Raw genomic sequence first — 21,394 nt, 5'->3', positions numbered from 1 at the left:
TTGGTTTTGCAAATTGGTCATGAGCAGTGTCAATAGCTGGAGATACACAAAAAGAGGAATGGACTTTATTTGGGTTTTAGGGCCTTCTAAATGAATGGTGCCAAAATAAATACGGAGTTTTATACTGAGATGTGCAAAATAAACAGCCCTGCGAGCTCCTGGAGAGAGGTTCAGTGGAGTGCAGCAGGGATGAAACTGTCAGGGTACCCTGAGTGCTGAGCGGGTCTCTGAATTCATGAAGACTAATGTCCCCTTGGGTATGAGTTGTTGTTTTTCTTCTTTAATGATGGATTTACAGGGAAGTAAGGACATAAGGGCTGGCAAGTCCCACTGGGTGACATAGCCAGTTACCTTCTGTCTTTGGAAGCCACATTATGATTATCAAGCTCTATCTTGAAAGAAATTCAAATTTCCATTCCTCTGCTACTGCTGTATTGTCCTGTGATAAAAACCTTTCCAGTGTTTCCACTCTTGAGTTTACTTATGGTAAGTTTATCCCCACTTATTCTGGATCTCTCTATCGCTGCTCACTCATTTAAGCTTTGTAGCGTAGGCTGGGAGAGGTCAGGCTAGAGTTTGCTTGCATCATAGGGCTTGAGTGTTGTGCTTTGTAGTTGCATGGGTGAAATGTTTTTATTAGGGAGTGCAGGGGTAGGATGAGGGGGAATGGTTTTAAGCTGAAAGAGGGGAGATTTAGATGAGATCTTAGTTAGAAATGTTTTCCTGTGAGCATGGTGAGGCCCTGGCCCAGGTTGCCCAGAGCAGGGGTGGCTGCCCCATCCCTGGAGGGGTTCAAGGCCAGGTTGGATGGGGCTGGGAGCCCCTGATCCAGTGGGAGGTGTCCCTGCCCATGGCAGGGGTGCGACTGGATATCCTTTGGGGTCCCTTCCAACCCAAACCGTTCTCTGATTCTGCAAAGAGTAGTGCCTCCTCACAATCTTAAGGACTTTGGATATACGCCTCAGTGAATGAGATGTCCCAGGTCTGCATGATCTGAGCATGGCTCCAGGATCATTTTAATGCTTTTCCAGCATCTCGCGTCATGGTGGCAGCAGGGCACTTTCTTTGCCATCGCTGTTGTCTGCAAGCATTAAATGACCTTGGTGAGGTGCTATCACAGGGAAGCAGGAGGTGGACAGACCCTTCCATTGGATGTAGTTTCATCATTAGAAGAAAGAATCACATGCTAATTTTGAGCTTATTGGAGCTGATTCACTGTACTGATGGCAGAGCCATACTTCGTGTTTGGATAAGTAAGGCAGACTTCATCACTGATGACAGACTGGGATGGCTCAAATGCTTCTAAAAAGGACAATCAGGCCAATTTCTTCTCTGAGCTACAGCTGACTAAATGCAACCACAGTGAAGTCCGTTGAGTTACTTCGAATTTCTAGTCAACTTTTGGAGCAGAACCTTTCTGTCCCCACGTGCAGCGTGGAAGAATTTGTAAGAAGAGGAAAATATGATGGGGGTGGGAGAATAAATGGGGGCTGGAGAGTAGGAGTCAGGCAGCTCCTCTCATTGTGAATCTTGAGTGTCCTGCAAGAACTTTCCCTTTGGAAAACAAGTTACCTCAAATAGCCGTGATCGCTTGCTGAAGGGCACTGGGTTATGACAATAAATAAAAGCAAATAGCACTTGTAGAAATGTGAAGAATGTGGAAATGTTTAAATGAGTTAGTACGAGAAAACTTTACTTAAACATTTAATTGAAGAGTGTGCTTTCATCTTTAAAACATCGGTGTTTGAACTTCCATCCAAGTTTTCTCTGGACTTTCATTGCAGTTCATCATGTACAACATGAAGCTGTGCTTTGCGGAGTGAATAAACTCCAGTTCCTTGTTTCCATTTGTTGTTGTTGTTACCTCAAACACACCTACATTATAGAAGAGAAGCCGTTCCAGGGAAAAACTGCTAAACATGTTACTTCCTGTGGTAGATAAGATGATCTGCATTGATTTGAAGAATTTGAGCTGGAAACACCATGTCCAAGCAAATCTCATAAAGCTCCATGCCTTTCCATATGGAAACCACCCGGAATGCAGATGTGTCAGTGCGAAATACATCTTATTTTTTTTCTAATACAAGGAAGTGTTCACCTCCAAGGAGTGTGTGTCTCCATATGGCAGCCACGAGAGCTGCTGTGGTGGGTGGTTGGCGCTGGTTTGGTTGCAGTTGCCTGTACTGGTGAGGGATGCAGAGTTTGGCAGTCACGGATGTGGCTTTGTTTCAAACCTGTCACATGGCACTGGAAAACAAAGATCATTTAATTTTTGAAATGGATGCACATTAGTGAATTATCTGGGATTTGCATAATATTTGCCCATATGACATTACATCTGGTGCTGCGTTTCAAAGAGAAAAATCTGAGGACTTGTATCCTTAATCATGGAATGGTTTGGGTTGGAAGGGACCTTAAATCCCATCCAGTCCCCCACCCCCTGCTGTAGGCAGGGACACCTCCCACTGCACCAGGGGCTCCAAGCCCCATCCAGCCTGGCCTTGGACCCCTCCAGGGATGGGGCAGCCACCACTGTGCTGGGCAGCCTGGGCCAGGGCTTTGTTGTCCTTACAGGAAAGCATTTCTTCCTAAGACCTAATAATGCTGCCCACTACACAGAAACCATAAATAGTTGGGGTTTTTTTATAACCAGTTACACTGGAGTTACACTTGCTGCTGTAACTTGTTGCTGCATATAACCGTGTTTTCTTTTGGGATGAATGAAGGGGGTCAGCTGAGTCATCATTTCTGTAGGATTGTGACCTTTGGGCCCCTTGGGTCCAGCATTAGCATTGGAAATGGCCCTGTTTGTGTTCTTAGAGCCGCCAAAGCGTGCACCAAGCGTGCGCCGCTGCGCTGGCCTGCCATGCTCCCAGGAGGAGATTTATGCTTCCTTACGTGCATGGTGAAAATTTTATAAAGTAGCTTAAATATTTACACAATAAGCAGTTAAGGAAACAGTTCTGTCTCTAAAGGAGCTGCTGATCCTTAGGGCCCATCAGACCATGGACACAGTGGTTTTTCTAACTGTCTGACCTCCAGGAATTTCTTTTTTTCACCTAACTGTTTTTAAGCAGACAAACAAATGGAAACTCATACACAGGAACCTATAAATAATGTTAATGACCTGGCTTGTATCCTCAAAATCCAGGAAATTTAGGAGCGTGATGGCGAGCTGGCCCTTAGCTCACCGAAGGGTGGAAAGCAGAGCTGGGAGGAGGTGGTGGCAAAGACAGAGAAGAGAAGGCTCTGGGGTGACCTTAGAGCAGCCTCCCAGTGCTGAAAGGGGCTCCAGGAAAGCTGGGGAGGGGCTCTTGATGAGGGAGGGCAGGGATAGGACAAGGAGGAACAGTTTTAAGCTGGAAGGGGGGAGATTGGATGAGATTATAGGAAGAAATGTTTTCCTGTGAGGGTGAGCGGGGAGGCCCTGGCACAGGTTGCCCAGAGTGGCTGCCCCATCCCTGTTCCAGTCCAGGCTGGATGGGGCTTGGAGCCCCTGATCTGGTGGGAGGTGACCCTGCCCGTGGCAGGGGGTGGGACTGGATGGGCTTTAAGGTCTTTTCCAAATCAAACCTGTCTATGATTCTATGACATCCCAAAGAAATCCCTAAAAGGACACGACACGTCTCTTGCTACCAAGCCAGAGGATGGTTCTCCACAGGGAGATGCTTCTGGGGTTTCCTTTGGGGCTGATGTTTCAGGGTGGTCGGGGCACCTCGTGCAGTGGAACGCAACCCCCAGCCCCAGAGCTGCAGGCTGAGCTCAGCCCTGCGGCGCGGCCGTCCCTGGGGTAGCAGGGAGCAGGCAGGGCCTTGCCTGCCATCCCAGCCAGTTTTCCAAACCTGCTGAGCACCTTTCCTGCCCGCGGTGAGGCTCCGCTCTTCCCACAGCCCCGGCCAAACGCCTCTGCCAGAGCCGTCCCCGCAGGGAGCAGCGACAGGCGCTGCCCGGCTGGGTGGCTCCCACTGTGGGGACACCCTGGAAAGGTCTGTCCTACAGGAATTACCATGTCTCGCCCGAAGGCTCTGCTTGTCCCAGGGAAATCACCTGAAAGCAGCACTCGGCAACCAGTAAAATCTTTTGCCTGGCACGCAAACAAACAGTTTCATCTGAAAATAATTGCAAAACCTCAAAACAAAACCTAAAACCAACTGGTCTGATATGCAAGCCCAGAGCTAAAGAGGAGCCCTTTAACAGAAGGGCCAACTATTTGCTTACAACGTTTTGGATTTGCTATTTTTCCTGGCACTTACGACACTGAAGTTATTTTGAAGGGCTGTTTGCTGCATGAGGAGCCTAGAAAACAGCAATCCTGTTTCCTTTCTGATCTAAACATCCGTTTGCCGTGCGAGCGGGAGGGAAAGAAAGCCCAACCCTGTGCATCTCAGGAAGCACAAAGAAAGGGGTGGTGGGTGCTGGCGGGGAGGAAAGCACGCAGGCACCCAACCCTGCGAGCCTGCTTGGCGAAGCTGTCGCCCGTCGCCATCCAGGGTGGGCAAGGGAGCGGATTCTGCCCCTCTGCTCCGCTCCCATGAGACCCCACCTGGAGTCCTGTGTCCAGCTCTGGAATCCCCAACGTAAGAAGGATATGGAACTGTTGGAACAGGTCCAGAGGAGGACACGGAAATGATCCAAGGGCTGGAGCGCCTCTGCTATGAGGACAGGCTGAGAGAGTTGGGCTTGCACAGGATGGGATGGGTGCCACCAGCCTTTGCCCAGGCACCGGCCCCTGGCTGGCTTCTGGTCGCATGCAGGGGAGCAGGATGGGTTTAAAATACAGAAAGTGATGAAGTGTCGCCCAGACTGAGCTGTTTTGCAGCCCTGTGGCCGTCTACTCCCAGCTTTTGGCTGCCTGGCCTCCAGGCACAGGGTTCACTCGCTGCTGGCTTGGTCCCACGGGCTGCAGACCCGCGGGGACGAACCCGAGCCCGTGTGGTTCCGAGGGCTCATCAGCCTCTAGCGCCACACAGGCATCAGGGAGCTCTCGCAGTGGAAGATCCTGGATTTGGCCGGTCTGGTGGGATGCATAAGGAATACGCTGGGCCAGGAGTGGGTTCTGCTCCCTCTTCATCTCCCTGGGGAAGGGCTCGTTAGCCTAATGACTGCAGACGCTGCGGTGCGCTGGGGTGGGGAGCAGGGGGAACAGGTACTTCTTTTTAGACTTTATTTTTTTGTTTGGAAATGCAGCCTCTCACCGTCATGCTGTCACGGTTAAAATAAGGTTTAAATTACAGGGGCTGGCTGTGGCTTTTTCCCTTTCTTTCAGAATTTTTGCCAACTTGCAATTTACTTAATGAAATCCTGCTATTTCGTTTAACAGGGATATTTTTTGCAGATGTTGATTTAACCCAGCTTTATAAAATATGTGAACTGTGCAGTTTCTTTCCTATTTTTAACAATTTAAGGATTCTAGTGCAGGAACTTGAGGGTTTAGAACGTCGAGTCCAGAGGAGGCCACGAAGATGATCAGAGGGCTAGAGTCCCTCCCATCCGAGACCAGGCTGAGAGATGGGGTTGTTCAGGAAGAGAAGGTTCCAGGGAGTCCTTAGAGCCACTTCCAGTACTGAAAGGGGCTCCAGGAAAGCTGGGGAGGGGCTCTTAATGAGGGAGTGCAGGGATGGGATGAAGGGGAATGAGTTTAATCTGAAAGAGGGAAGACTGAGATGACAAATTAGGAAGAAATGTTTTCCTGTGAGGATGGGTGGGGAGGCCCTGGCCCAGGTTGCCCAGAGCAGGGGTGGCTGCCCCATCCCTGGAGGGGTTCAAGGCCAGGTTGGATGGGGCTTGGAGCCCCTGGTCCAGTGGGAGGTGTCCCTGCCCATGGCAGAGGGGCTGGAACTGGATGGGCTTTAAATTCCCTTCCAACTCAAACCATTCCATGATTCTATAATAACATTGGTTTGTTTGTACCCTGCAAATACTGGGGTTGAACAGCGAGGCTTCCACATCAACCTCAGCCCCATTAGAAATAGTCAAAAATGTTGCAGTAACAAGCACAAGTAATCCAAAGTGGGAACTGTGTTGCTCGCTGGAGCTTTGTGACAGTATTTCTGCAAAATATCTGACCTTGATTTTACACTCAGTTATTCTTCAGGGTTTGTGCAGGGAGGTTCTTTGCGTCCGTGTGGATATTTTATTTATATAAGGATGACCTATAGGAGAATGGAGAAGAGAAACGAGGCTCTTTTAAGCTGCTGACAGGCTGCCTTTTTAATGTGTATTTACCCCAAAATGCCTTACTTCATTTTTTACAATCAGTTCCCGTCAAGGGGAAGGGAAGAATTTGACGTTTCTCTTCTAGTGCTTGGCTGTGTTCAGGCTGTGCAGTCTTGAACTCGTTAGCCATAACGAAGCGTTCACATGCTCCGTTAATCTCCCTGTCCTTGATTTACAAAGAGCCTGACCTGCTCTCCGTCCCGTTTTCCTCTCGATGGGCAAGTCGTTTACTTTGGTACTTCATTTGCAGAGTTTATAACTGCAGCCTCTGTGTTCCCCCTGCCGAAACGTCTAGTGGAGGAGTTGCAACCACAAAGCCTGCTTGGGCCAGTCCTGAAAAGGTTATTTTTAGCTCTAAATTTCAGCTGCCCTCCAAGAAAGGTGGGAGGGTTTTCAATCTGAACAAAGACCCTTCTTCTTCCTCCAACCACACTGAATTCTGTTCATACACCCCAAAATTATTTGGCTGAGTTACATTGAGCCGGTGCTACTGGAAATGAGGAGACCCAGAGATAACACTGGCAGTATCTCTGCTGTTCATCTCTGGCTGTGTCCATGCTATAACTCATTAATCCTTTTCTCTTTGAACATCCTGAGTGAAGCTGGAGTATTGGGGTGTCTGGGATTCGTATCAGTGTGGCAGGACAGGATGTATCCCACAGAGCTGGGTGGGTATTTTGGTATTTTCCTATTTCCCACTCCCCTTTTTTTTATAAGAAACTGTGGTTTTCAGAAATGAAAACAAGTCCTTCTTGGCCAGGGAGAGTAATTAGCATGAGTCACCTCTACCCTCCATGTGCAAATACAGTGTTAAGAATTTTGTCATCTGGGAATGACAAAATTATTTATTTTATCATTTATTTTATTATTTATCACAATTTATTGTGAAGACTTCAGGGGCTTTTGGAGGCTGCATGTCGCGGCCTTGTTAGCTGCAGTGATACTACTGAACGTTGCGGATTCCATGCAAACACGTTGGTTTTCATCCCCTGTTCCCTGCTTATCCCCTGCACAAGTTTTCTTGCTGTTTATCTAAACTTAAATAGATTTACAGTGCTGTTCCAGGGAATATAAAAACAACACGAGGTATGTTTGGTCTTCGAGGGTGATCTTATCCCAGGCTAGCAGAAATGGATGGCCTTGTGCTGCATCTTCTCTGCTGGGATTTATGGATTTTACAGAAGAAAGGCCAGGAGACCCCTCCCAGCGCATCCACCGCGGCACCCAAATGGCACAAGGGCTGTTCCCCACCGCATGCACAGTGGTGTAGGTCTGTAAAGCAGAAACCACCCGCACGGCACCCTCGTTGCTTCAGCTGTGAATGAGAAGGACCAGCTATGGGTCCTAAATCCTGAGATGCTTAAGTCATTGTTTAGTCTTTGCTTAAGTGGGAGTATGAGCCCACGGAGGCTGGCCACAAGCAGTTGTCAGTGGAGCGAGCTGCTTGCTTGGAGTAAGGGCTGGAATAGACCCAGAAAATGTTTACACATAAATACGTGAATGAGCTATCGGAAAATCTGGCGTGTGTGGGTGCACACACATGCACGCGTCCCTCTGCACGTTCCCCCCGGCCTGGCTGGGATCATGCAGACGCGAATGCCTGTGCGAGCAGGAGGGCAGGAGCCATCCCCATGGTCTCTTCCAGTGCTGCAGGACCTGAGACCTGCCTCTGCCTCGCGTGGGCTCTTCCCGTGGCTGCTCACACCGCATGCGGGCTCCGTGCCTGTTGCTTTTAATTCCTCTCCAACAGATATGAGCCCCGAGACATCCACATACAGGTTTACCCTTTCAACATGACCAAATTGGCTTGCACACTGGAGGAATTGTTTCCTTGCAAAGGCCACGCTGCCACCCAAAATCCTTCAATACCCTGTAAAACTTTGGCAAATCCGCCACGAGCGAGTACTGGAAGCAACCACAGGTGCCGTGACGTGCAGTGGTAGCCACGGAGCTGTGGCTCCCTGACTCGGGGGCTTGCTCAGACAGTGAGTTTCAGGGAGAGCTTTACTGGGAGAAGGATCTTAGGCTTTGGCCAGTGAGAGCAAAGCCTGAATTTCCATTTCACTCTCAACCCCTGTCTGCTTCCTGTGCATATGAGGGCATACTGAGCTGGAAAAAAAATCCCTTCTTAAGGATGCTGGGAGAGAATTGGCAGATGAGGGGAGCCATCGTCCAGAGCCCTTCTGGGGAGCAGAGGATGGGTTGGGGTGGGGGACCCACAGCTGGTCCAGGTACCAGTGGGGGTTTGGGATGAAATCCCAAGATTTTTGTTCTCCCCAAACTCCCAGGCTGGGGTGTTGCGGCTGCCTGGGGCTGGACTCTGCACCCAGAGAGGAGCAAAGAAGCTCATTCCCAGCCCATATGGAGAAAAACATTTGTTGGGCTCCTGCTTGTGGCCCCTGGGAGCCTCCCCAGCCCGGCACGCCTCCGTCACAGTTTGTTTTCCAGGTTGGTGATAGTTTCCTAAAGCTTTAGCAGTCCTTGATACTTGCAGTGGTGTTGGCATTGAGCCGACACACATCTGCCTCCAGCGCCTTGGTCTCCTCTCGAGGATGCTGCTTGGGGCCGCACGGCGTCCTCGCTTCAGAGAAATCAGGGTGGCCTTGGTTTTTTTTCAACCCGCTCACTGCTTCTCACGTCGGCTGCCTTTGCTTCAAAACCCCCCGGCTTGTTCTCAGGCGTAAATCTGATAAAGGTGTGATAGCAAGGCTTCAGGGGGAACAGCTGGGGCTGGAGCACAATTGCAGGCTCTCAGAATTTATCTGATGGTGACGTTTTATTTGGGTTTGCTTGGATTTTCCACCCGGGGAAGCATCTCCCCTTGTTTTCTAGGTGGTGAAAGTAGAAAAGCAGGGTAAAGCTGCTGCAATCGCTGCCTGCTTTGTTTCCCATGTCCTGTACAAGCTGTGAAGCCCGATGTTTCCAGCTTTGCTAGTGTTTTGGGGGTGCAGGTGTTGTGTGACCAGCCTGGGACAACTGAAGGAGGCCTTGTAGGGGAACAGCTGAGCATTCACCTTTGGAAAGGGCAGATTTGGGTTGTTACCGGAGGGAGCGGAGCTGTAATTTGGGGTTGGGGCTGTGCTGAAAACGGTGTGAGTAGGTGGCGTGTGCTGTCTGACTGCGTGGCCTTTCCTTTCCTTTCCTTTCCTTTCCTTTCCTTTCCTTTCCTTTCCTTTCCTTTCCTTTCCTTTCCTTTCCTTTCCTTTCCTTTCCTTTCCTTTCCTTTCCTGTCCTGTCCTGTCCTGTCCTGTCCTGTCCTGTCCTGTCCTGTCCTGTCCTGTCTATTGGATTTTCTTGGCAGGAGGTGCCTGCATCTCCAGTGCTGGGTTGGTGGTCCTGTTGCTGCCAGGGAAGCTCAGATGCTCTTGGCAAGCCTGGGAGCACAGGGAATTGGGAGGCTCAAGCATCTTAAGGAGCATCTCTGCAACTACCTTGGTGATGTCCTCACCACCTCGGTGTCCCCTCCACCGTGGCAGAAACCTCTTCATTCAGTGCTGGTGTGAACCAGGCAGCGTTTGGTTGACCACCCAAGCCTCGCAACCATCACCCTCCAGCAAAGTGATTCCCAGGCTGAGCCGGGAGCCGAGTCTGGCACCCGACGTGCTCTGCCCGAGAGGCATGATGGAGGCGGAAAGGGGTGTTATTCCTGTTTCTCTTCAGAGGCACGTACTAATTAGTTTCAGCTTTTAAAATGCTTTGAAGCTCACCCGAAACTCCCCCATGAGCGAAAACTGTTATTATTTATTTATACCCTTTTCCAGAGTCTCTCTTCCACCGTGGGATGCTCCGATTTACCACAACTCTGGACACTGAGCAGATTATTTCTCTCCCCGAGGGCATGAGTTGGGATTTCTAAGAGCATCCAAAATTGCTCTGCAGAGCCAAAACAGCTTCAAAAGGGAGAGCTCAGGAGGTCCCGTGGGATTGGGCCGGCCCAAGGCCTGCCCACCGTCCCAGCCCAAGTCGGATGCGGTTGGCGTAGCTGGGATTGCAGCAGGCAGCCCCCGGATTAATTAATAGCGAGGGCTGGAACGGGGCCAGGCAGGAGCGGCGCAGGGAAGGGAGCGAGCGTTGGATGTTGCAGCGGCAGCTGAAAGGGAAATCTGCCATTGGGTGATTTATGGGGTGATTTCTCTTGGATTCTGAGCATTTTTCAGGCTCTGGGGAAACAAAAAAATAGGATTGTTACGTGGTTGGTTGGAGGAACTGAAAATGTATGAGTTCTCAACCCAAAAATGAAAAAAAGGGATTTTTTTTTTGTTTCCCATTTTTGTTGTCCCAGCATCCTCCACCCTCACAGTCCTGCCCTGAAGAGGGCACTCAGGGAATGAAGCTTCCCTGTTCCTCCACCTACAGTGAGAGGCAGAGAGAAAGGCCAACCAACCCCAACTAGATGATGCTCGCTTTCAGCAAACCTCCTGATTTTACCGAAAATGAGTTAGTGGAGACCTTTCTCCCCCCCCACATCCTCCGTGCCTTTCACCAGTACATTTCTTGGGCTGGTTGGGGCGCAGGCTGGAGGCACCATGGCCGGGAGATGGGATGCTGCGGGTGCTCCTGGAGGTGCTGAGCTTGGACTTTGCCAGGGCTGGTTTCCAAGAGTGGAGAAGTCCCAGCCAAGTTCTGGTTGATGACAGGTCTGGTGCTTTCATAATTGGCAGCCAACGAAGGTGATTACGTTTTGGGCTCCTTTTGAAGATGTGTTTACATCGTTGTGTTTACTTTTACACGCCGGGTATAACGCCAGGTTACGTGTGCAGCCCGGGAACTTAAAAGCAATGAGCCTGCGAAAGCTGTGAGCAAGGGAAGCTGAGATGATATAGAGGCTGTTCGACTGAAGGAGAAAAAAAAAGGTCACCTAAATCTCTGAAAATATTGCCCTTTAGAAGTAATGCATAAAAATGTTGGCGAAAAATACCTGAGCTGGGCTTTTCCAGTTTTCTTGATTTCTACTACTTTTCACCCTTGGCTGAAAAGAGCTTTGGAAACTGTGCAGGGGGACCGGGAAAAAAAAAAACCCTGCTAAAACACCTTAAAATCATGTTCTGGACTCTGTATTTAATGGGCAGAGAAGGTACATTAGAAACAAAACTCCTTGAAAATAAGTTAACTGATGATGGAGCACAAATTTCCGGGCAGAACTAAACATGGCATGTGTTTTTCTTTGAAGGATAGAAAAAAAGAATTAGCATGAGCTGATGATTTTGCAGAGTGGTTTCTTTTATGCTGAGAAAATTGTTTTCATCCCAGTTCTTGGCATTGGCTCCTGTCCTGTGTTGCTTTTGTTTCTTGGGCTGCCATGGAAATGTCCCCCTTTCCCCCCAGGCCTCTCCATGCGCCTCTTCCACCAGCTCTGTTGCCCGTCAGACTGTTCTTTTAACTAATTTAATTAATTAACCCAGTGCAAGTGTTCCTCTGAGTTAATCATCTACTGGGTTGAAGAATTAAATCAGCTCATGGAAGGAGGTTGGGGAGCACCAGGGCTCTGCTCTGAGGTAGAAGCTGGAGGTAAAGAAAGAGGATGAAAGTGCCTCTTCCATGGTGGGTACGATGGTAGCAAAGGCTTTTTGCAGTCCTCAGGTGGTTTCTCTGGTGTTTTTTGCCGGACGAGTGAGCTGAACTGATCTCCGTAGCTACACAACAGCCACGTCCCGTGTGAGGAACGTGCCAGGAACAGGACTGGGGTTGGAGGAGTTGGGACTTGAGATTAATCGTAATATGAAATCGAGCTCTTATGTTATAATTGAGGTATGAGCTGGGCTGAATGTTTCTCTCAGCAGAACAGAAAAGAAGTGCAGGAGAGAATTTGGTGCCCTGCAGCATGGAGAGGGTCTGGACTGCTGTCCCTGGCTGACCTCGGGCATCGGCTGGGAAGCTGCTTACAGCTCTTCAGGGCCTCTTGGAATCAGGGAGCAAGTTTGTCTTGGTGAAAGCTGCGACATGAAAGGATCCTCGCTGGATTCTGGGCCTTGAGGAGAAGGTCCAGGAAGAAGCCTAGGGCTGTCGAGCCTCCTGCTGCACCCAACTGCCATCTCCTTGCACAAGCCTGTTGTCCTGCTGTGACACACAAACCAAGCGGTAATTCCAAAAGAGCACTAAAGTGTCACTGTCCTTGTCAGACCTTTCCTGACTTTGGCTGGGGAGGACAGCACGGAGAACCTCTGGCTGCCTCCACTCGCGGGGAGTGCCCGGGGCCGCTGCAGGATGGCAGCCCAGGTCCTACCCACCCTCCTGCGCTCGTTTGCGGGTGGGCTTGGGATTCTGCCTTAGGTGCCTGGTGGAGCCTTCTGTGACTTGACAAAGCCACTGCTGGCCAAGACCTGGCTCTCAGAGCTCTGCGGCTCCTCTGAGGGTGGGAAGGTGCCTTCAAAGTCCCGCCCTGGTGCTCCCAGTGAGGACAGACAGACAGATGGTAGCTGCCTTGTGTCCCTGTGTCCCCAGGGCTTGGTGCTGGGGGCAGCGCTCAGCTTCTCCCCCTGAAGGAGGGCAGGGTCTGGTGCTGTGGGGGCAGCACAGGGGCTCCCCAGGCTGCCGCGATGCATTCCAGCTGAAACTTGTAAGGCAGAGGTATTTTAAGTGTATTGGCTTAACAAAAGTGGGTGTGAGCTTTGCTGGGGCAGATTGACAATTAAATTTGGGTTGCCTCTTTTTTTTTTTTTTTTTTTTTTTTTTGCAGGGCCATAAAAATTCCATTTCTGTTGCAGAAAGTTTTAACCCCTTCTTTACCCTGGAGCCTGTTTCTAAGGGTATTAATGAGGGATTATTTGAACCGATGGCTCCCCACTGAACTGTTAAAAGATTTTTGGGGAAATGTGTGTGTTCTTTGTGCCAGGGGATTTTTCATCTGGATCTTGCTCACAGTGACCTGTGTATGGCTGTTACCATCCTGCTTCCACGCTCCTTTGTGGTGATAATGTAAACGTGCATCAGTGCTACAGCAGAGGAAAATGCATTTGTCTGATAGAGACTAAAGTGGAATAAATCTCACAGTGAGGGTGGGGAGGCCCTGGCCCAGGCTGCCCAGGGAAGCTGTGGCTGCCCCATCCCTGGAGGGGTTCAAGGCCAGGCTGGATGGGGCTCTGAGCAGCCTGATCCATGGCAGGGGGTGGGACTGGATGGGCTTTAAGATCACTTCCATGATTCTATGAAACTTGAATGGAAAGAATCTGGTGATTGAGAAAGGATGTAACTGTGCTCCATGGCCAGAGGAGCGTTAGGCTGCCCTGTGATGCTAGAGTGCGGGAGGGTGGGATGTGAAAATGGGGTGTGGACTGAGGCGCGGGGACACTTTAGAATATCCCACGTCATCTCTCCAGGTGGCCAGCTGTGAATTTGAGTCCTCGTCGCATTTGGAGAGTACAGCAGTTTTTAATTTTCACATGCATGGTCTTCGCTGTGGGCGCCTCTTCAATGTGTTTTGCAAAGCCATGAGGGTGGTTGAGGAGAAGGGAGGGGCTGGCATCACCCCTTCCTCATGGGGGGATCCACTTGGAAAAACAATACGGCACCGTTTATGACTGTTTTCCTCAGGAGAGCATGCAAAAATGGGAATATTCCTCAAAGCACTGCAGCAGACCTCCCTTTTCATCCCAGTTTCCTTACGCAGCAAAATCTTCCGCACGGCCGTGTATTGTGGGAGCTGTTCGAGCTGCTGAGAGGAGGCTTGGTGGCTCTGGGAGAGCGGGGACATGAATCAGAGATACTTTTAATCATGGATTTTGTGATCTGCCCATGTTTTCCATCCTGCTTTTAAGTGCAACATCAAGCAGTGGGACCGTGCAGCATTTTGTTTTGGAAAAAAAGCATCTTTCTTTTTGCTTGTAATGCACTGCTTTGAAGTTTACTGGCAGAAAGCACTGTCAAATCGCAAATACTCTAAAACCTCAAGTTATTTTCTTTACCTCCACACTCTGCAGGGAGCAAAAGCAGCAGTGTTGCTAACCCCGTGAGGATTTTATTCCCATACCCGGATTCCTTTCGCCTGAGCCATGCAAGACCTTTTCCCGTTAAGTCTTTTTTCCCTGTCTTGCTTCCTATCTTGTTTTTTTAATCTGAAATTGTTTGAATTTCCTTTTGGATGGGTCTCCTGCTGAAGCATCGCTGCTGCAGTGGAGGAACCGGTGACTCGGAGGAATGAGTAAACAAGAACCTGAGTTTCAGCCCGTCCATCTGATTGATAAAGGTGGCTTTGATGGAAGAGATAGCCCTGACGCCAGCCTAAATGTAGCATTAGAAGTTGTAGCTGCCTACAATGATAGTTGTTAAAAATGTGGCTTATACCATTGAGGGAGGCACTACAGGACTCTAATATTTGTCTTTCTTCAAAAAGAAACCCAGCAAGCCTGCCTCTGTTCCAGCAGAAAAGGAAAAAAGTGAATTTTCTTGTCTGTGAATAAAGGGCAGCTGGAAAAAGTGGAGGACAAACTGGGATATGTATTTAAAAGGCAGAGGAGATGCTTTTCTGCCACCGCCCCTGCTGTCTGCTGAGTGGTAGTGGCTAATAGCTGGAGGCGAAACTAATACTTGGCAGGGGATAAGACACAGCGCAGGCCCCCTCGTATTAGGGGCTCGCTGAAGTGCTTGCTTTATGTCAAGGCTGCAAGATGAGTTCATCTTTTCAGGATTTGGTTGAGTGCACTGGGAGATAAAAGGAAGCAAAGAACCCACCGCGGCACCGGGAGCAGGGCAGGCGGCGATGGGTAGGGTTGGGGGAGAAGAGAGACCGTGCTGAAAGCTTTCTGGGGGCAGAGGGTTTGCAGATGAACCTTTTAAACGTCTCCTTTCGGGGTGTTTGATTTGCCTGGGGGCCGGGGGCGGGTTGCTTTTGCAGCTGGTTGCATGGATTTTAAAGCCTTTCTTCACCCCTGGCCAGGAAAAGTGGGGTGGAAAGGAAACTTTTAGCTGCTTGATGTGCAATTACCTAAACCTCACTTCCTTGCCTGTTTGAAGGAACACAGGACATCTTCTGGAGTGCTTTGAGCTGGCAGAGCTGTCACTGCCAGGCAGGAGCTGTGACCAGGATGACAGAGATGAGAAGCACATTGGCAGAAGGGTTTTTGCCCCCCAAGATGTGATGCCTGAAGGACTGAAGCTCATGCCATAAGTTGCATGGAATTAATTTTAATAAGGGTAGTTCAGATGCATGAAGGCAGGAGGTGTAAAAAACCCCTCATTTTCAGTGTGTGCGTAGACTGATGATTTTGCCAAAATATGTGCCAATTCTTGGAAAGCAGACATGGCACTAGAGATGGTGGCACCTACAGAGAGATTATAGAATTGCAGAATGGTTTGAGTTGGAAGGGATCCTAAAGCTCATCCAGTTCCAGCCCCCTGCCACTGGATCAGGTTGCTCCAAGCCCCATCCAACCTGGCCTTGAACATCTCCAGGGATGGGGCAGCCACCGCTGCTCGGGGCAGCCTGGGTCAGGGCCTCTCCACCCTCCCAGCAAAACATTTCTCCTAAGATCTCATCTCAGTCTCCCCTCTTTCAGCTTAAAACCATTCCCTCTAGTACTACTATCCCTGCACTCCCTGATCAAGAGTCCCTCCCCGGCTTTCCTGGAGCCCCTTTCAGTTCTGGAAGTTGCTCTAGGGTCTCCCCAGAGCCTTCTCTTCCCAAGGCTGAACAACCTCAACTCTATCAGCCTGGAGAGGTGCTCCAGCCCTTGGTTCATCTTTGTGACCTCCTCTGGACTCACTCCCAACAGAGATGTTCTTACAGAGTAGACACTGGTTTCATCTTTCTGTGCTTTCCCCCTCCTGATTAGTTCAGCTGATGAGGAAACTTGAGGTTTGAAATTAGCCCATTCTTAGACTCTAAGGGAAATTCAGGGGCTGAGTGGTAGTTTCTAAAAAATGTGATAACAAACCCAACTTACCTAATGGGCATGCGGGGCTTTGTGGAGGTTGGGAGGTTAAACAGATGCAGAGCTCAGTAATTGTTACCAGCCTCCAGGTCCAGCAGATGAAAATCTCTGAGCTTGTCTGTAGCCCCTCCCCAGGATCACTTGAGTGGAACAACAGCAAAATTTAGCGTTTGAGAGGAGTTTTGGAAAGACACTGGGAATGTCCTAACTGTACCACATCCCAGAGGAATGATGGTTGGAAACTGGATGCTGTGGAAGATGAACCTCAGTCGCCCAGTACCTTTTCTGTCTGCTGTCCTGCTCGTTTCATAATTTATGAGCTACATCTTGTTTCACCTCTTAAAAGAAAGCATGGAATTACTTACCGAAGTGCATTAAAAAGAGCAAACTGGGCTGGCAGGCTGCATGGCGGTAGACGAAAAGATGTTCTCAAAGAAGGTCAAACGATTTTCATCCATGCCAAGCTGTTGATTTCCAGGCTTTGTACAGATGTGGCTAAGGATGGGCTTGCATCAGTAACGTTCAGTTAGATAAGGCTGTCTGGGTCAGATTTGTATTAATGCCATAGGCTTCATTAACATTTTTTCAGCTGCTACAGAAATAATGCAGAGAGGTTCTGAACCTTTTTATCACCAGTTTCATTAAAGTTTCTGTTCTTCGTGGAGATCTTCATGGAATCATAGAATTATTTGGTTGGAAAAGGCCATCGAGATCATTGAATCAGACTGTACCTGTCCACTATTAAACCAGGTCCCTCAACATCTTAGTGCATCGTATTGGCACTAGGCAGCTGGCTGGGTTTCTAACTCCAAATGACATTTGAATCTTTTCTTCCTTCCCTAAAATTTGCTGTTCCCATGGCTGGCGCTTGGCAAGGCATTGTGAGGTACTTTGAGAAGAGTCCAGTCCAGTCCAGTCGTCAGTATTTAATGATGTGCAACATCGTTGGGGTACGACATATTCGTCGTGTACTTGCCGGTGAAGTCATTACCCTTTCTGGGCAAGCTGGGTTGATTGTTTAACTCCCGGTGCTCTGGACACGGGAGGGTCATTTGAGATGACAAAGGAAATACAGTTATTGGCCAAAGAGTAAGAACCAGAAAAAACTTTGAGTTTGGCTGATTTTTCTTGCTGGCAGAGCATAGAATTAGGATGAGCGTATTACAGAATGATTCTGAGTGGTTTCCACTGAGAGTGGCTCAGGAGCCTGGAGAAACGAAGACCCATTGGTGCCACTGAGACATGGTGCAGTGTCCCACCTCAGCCTGGTGCTTGTGGGAAAGAACCCTAATTTTTCTCAATGAAATGTGCATCAAAAAGGGCTGTTGGTGGCCATGCTGGGACCTAAAAATTATCGGAACAGATATCGAGGGAGAAAAGGGCCAGTCCGCAATTTCTCGGGTGATTTAGACCTGTGATGGGTGAAGGGGATGGTGGAAGACGATGTGCGTTGCCCATGGCAAAAGGCATCCTGCCGACCTCGCTGCCTCCCCAGTTACTCCCCTCCCCCATCTCCCTCCCCTTAAATTGTATAGTTACAACTCAAGTTAAACTCTAACAAAGCCGCTTAATTCAAAGATGGTTAATGGGGAGGAGAGACTGTTCCCCTCCAGAGTAATTTGAGCTTGAAAAGAAACGGGGCTGTAGGGCTGCGCTTGAAATCCGGTGTGTCAATAGGGTCTCTGAAGCAAAATAATAGCATCACCCCGCATGCGAGTTAATCGGACGTGATGGCACGAAGGCAGAGGGGTCAGCAGGCCATGGGCGCGTGATATATTGTCAGGGAGCTTAATGCCGGGCATGGAACAGGGCTGGTTTGAAGCAGAGTTCCTTGCTTGAAATCCCAGTAACTGGTGTGGTAGGAGCAGGAATGATGACCAGCAAGAGGTTAATTCACCCTCTTCTGGGCTCTTTTGGGGATGAGAGTTCCCGTCTTCCTTCTGGAGGCATCATAAATTCTGGAGACCTCATAAATTAAACAGATTTCTGGCAGTCTGTGTCCCTGCTGTCTTCCTTGAATGAATTCCTGGAAAGGAGAAGTTTGTCGTTGTTCTGGAGAGAGCTCCAATGTCTTTGTTAGGAGGACATGTATAGTTCATAGCAGCTACTCCCCCTTGGCATGAAATGCCTCCTCAGATTTCACGTTCCCCATGGGAACATCAGCATCACTGTCAAAGAATTATTACACAGCAAAGATAACTGTTGGGTCAGTCATCCAAGCACTTCATGGACATGCCCTGTGTTTCAGCTCAACACCAGTTGGCCTTTGAAAATGGGAGTGCGGCACCACAGCCGTGCTGGAGGAGCTTGGGGACCTGCCAAGCTCACGGCTGGCCGAGTTGCAGTGGTGCGAGTCCCTCCCGACTCTCGGTTCTAGAAATGCAGGTACCTTGAGTACAAGGGACCCCGGCTGGTGGCGCATGATTGAATGTTAAGTTACAAAGGGAAAGAGATGTTGAACTCTGTGGGAGCTGGTGGGTGGCCTGTTGGGTCACCAGCCTTTGCTTGAGCCTTCTTTCTTTGTTTCATGTGCCATAATTGAAGACGAGCTTTGTGTTGGAGATGGGCTTTGGGTTGAACACAGGTTTTGGGTTGAACGCAAGTTCTGTTCCTATGTGAGCAGCGCCGATGGGTGGGAAAAGCCTTATCCTCCATACCTGTCTTTGCCCGAGCAGTCAAAGTGAACCCTGACGCTTTCTCTGCTTTCCCCCGCAGATGCCAGTACGTCACCTGATGCCATGAAGAGGAGCCATTGGTGCAACGTCGCCTATTGGGAGCACCGGACACGCGTCGGTCGCCTCTACACAGTGTACGAACAGTCTGTCAGTATATTTTATGACCTACCTCAAGGAAACGGCTTCTGCCTCGGACAGCTAAACCTGGAAAACAGGAGTGAGACTGTGAGAAGGACTCGAAGTAAAATCGGCTACGGGATTTTACTTAGCAAAGAACCGGACGGTGTGTGGGCTTACAACCGCAGCGAGCATCCCATCTTCGTCAACTCCCCAACACTGGACATCCCCAACTGCAGGACTTTGATAGTGCGCAAGGTGATGCCGGGCTATTCCATCAAGGTGTTTGATTATGAGAAGTCCTGCCTCTTGCAGCACACAGCCGATCTGGATTACGCGGACGGGCCCTACGACCCCAACAGCGTGCGGATTAGCTTTGCCAAAGGCTGGGGGCCGTGTTACTCAAGACAGTTTATCACATCGTGTCCTTGTTGGCTGGAGATTTTACTCAGTAACAATCGATAACGGTCAGCCTCTGACGAAAGGAAAAAGAACAAAAGATACAGACTATCCCAAATATCATCTACCTAGATTTAATATAAAGTTTTATATATTATATGAAAATATATATTATACTTGTAATTATGGAGTCATTTTTACAATGTAATTATTTATGTATGGTGCAATGTGTATATGGACAAGAACCAGAAAATGCACTTTGGCTTATATAATTCTTTCAATACAGATTTTTTTTAAAAAAAAAAAAAAAAGAAAAAATTATACAGCAAAAATAGGAGAAAGCCCTAATTTTGATGTATGGTTTTTTTGAAATATTATTAATACCCAGACAAAAAGCTAATACCAGTCACTCATTGATAATAAAGTATTCGCATTATGGGGGGGGGTTTAATTGTCTTTTTCTTTGCCCCAAGCCCCCAGCTGAAGTCCATAGCAGTGTCTGCTTGGGTGCTGTGTAGCTGGGGGGCGTTCCAGAGGGGTGACCACTGTCTCCCATCTCAGCCAGGACCCCTAGAAAGATATTCGACTGCTGGAAGGGTGCAATTGTCTCCAAGAGGAGGGTAGATGAGCACAGTTTGAAAGCCAGAGAGCAAACGAGGTGAGAGGAAAACTCCTGTAGCTGTTCTTGCTCCGGGCTCTGTGGTGTCACTGATAACACAAAACATGATGGGGACATCATGAAGATGAGTGTGCATGTTCGTGTTTGTGCAAATTAATGGTTATCAGGGCAAACCAATGAGTATCAGCGTTGTTGGGAAGAGCAGAGTAGACCACATCCCTAAGAGCTACTCAGTAAGACCAGTTTGCATTATCAGTCTTGCATGGTGTTTGTCTGTGAGTCCAGACTCTCCTGGACGTGTTTATTGGTTGAGAAACAAATGGTGGTTTTGGACAACTCGTGGTTGGGTGGATGCTCAGTTGGAGTCACCATAACACGGCCTGAATTTCAGGAATCCCTCCAGTAACTTAAAATAAGGCAGAGGTGAGTTGGATGTAGATTTGTCCTGTAGCTCTCCCAGGCTTTCGTCCAGGCATTAAACTGATAGAGGGTCATTTGGGAAGAATGTATTTGCTCTGAGGAGCAACTGCAGCCAGAAGAAGTCCTGGTAAAATGAGCTTTTCTCGGCTAATTTACTGGCTCTGGAAATGCTGGATAAAATGAGGTGCTTTGCAGGCTTGTGTGTTGCTGTCAGCGCTGCAGCAGCCACGCGCTTGCATGGGCAGGTTGGCCGTTCTGGCTCCACTTGATTAGTGAAGTTATTTATTGGCAATGAGGGGTGTTGCCAAGTTGTGGAGTTGTATTTTAAATCCCCGTATGTTTAATTTTCCTGAAGTCCCAGCCTCTGGAGTCCAGTGACTGCAGAAGCACCTCGGCTTTTGATGTGACCGAGGATGCTTTTGTAGCCTTCGTATTTGCAGAGGAAAGCATACAATAGCCCAAAACTCAGAGTAAAGTAGGACATAATCTATTACAAAGCTCTCTTGTACATCAGAGCTGTGCACTTTGGCTGTGATGTTTGTACAGCAGCCACCAGCGAGGGTGGGGATGGTGGGGACCGCGTCCCGCTAGGGAAACGCACAGACCTGGGGTGGATGTCGGGGAGAGACCTGAGCGGAGAATATTGCAAGGACATTTCCGCAGTCATTTTTCAAATTACAACCATACTTGATATTTAATTGGGACCACATTGGTTGAGTTCATGCAGGATCAGTATTAATACTTGACATCATTAATTTTTGTTTGTGTTACAGCCATTGTTGTCAGGGAATGGTGTCAAAACATGTCACTATCATTTAAAGCCAGCTTTCAAGAGCTTTGCAGGGGTTTTTTTCACCCCCTTTGGCTTAGAATTGGTGTGTCCTGCCATAGCACCTACATCCATCGCCGTATCGCACTCCTGCAGTCGGTCAAAAGGCCTTTTTTATGTTTGGAGTTTTTTAAACAGATTTTTAAGACCATTCTTGTTTTAACAGGGGAGAACCAGCCAAAAGCTGAGCTGCACCTCCCTGTTTCCTTTCTTCTCTTTCCTGGTGTTCACCACCAGCACGCAGAAGGTTATG

The 21,394-nt window shown here is 48.9% G+C and overlaps 1 protein-coding gene across 1 annotated transcript in view; it reads left to right on the top strand.

Moving 5' to 3' along the window:
* The window catches only part of SMAD6 (SMAD family member 6), a 45,097-nt gene extending 25,724 nt beyond the window's left edge, over nt 1-19,373 (top strand). Inside the window, exon 4 of the mRNA XM_069866408.1 lies at nt 18,798-19,373. Coding sequence (XP_069722509.1) covers nt 18,798-19,339 — 542 coding nt within the window. The 3' untranslated portion in view covers nt 19,340-19,373. The remainder of the gene's footprint in view (nt 1-18,797) is intronic.
* Nucleotides 19,374-21,394: the final 2,021 nt, after the last annotated feature.

This window comes from Phaenicophaeus curvirostris, chromosome 12 (assembly GCF_032191515.1).
Source record: "Phaenicophaeus curvirostris isolate KB17595 chromosome 12, BPBGC_Pcur_1.0, whole genome shotgun sequence".
Classification (NCBI taxonomy): Eukaryota; Metazoa; Chordata; class Aves; order Cuculiformes; family Cuculidae; genus Phaenicophaeus; species Phaenicophaeus curvirostris.
Note: the sequence above shows the minus strand (reverse complement) of the source record. Positions and strands in the feature narration are given on the sequence as shown.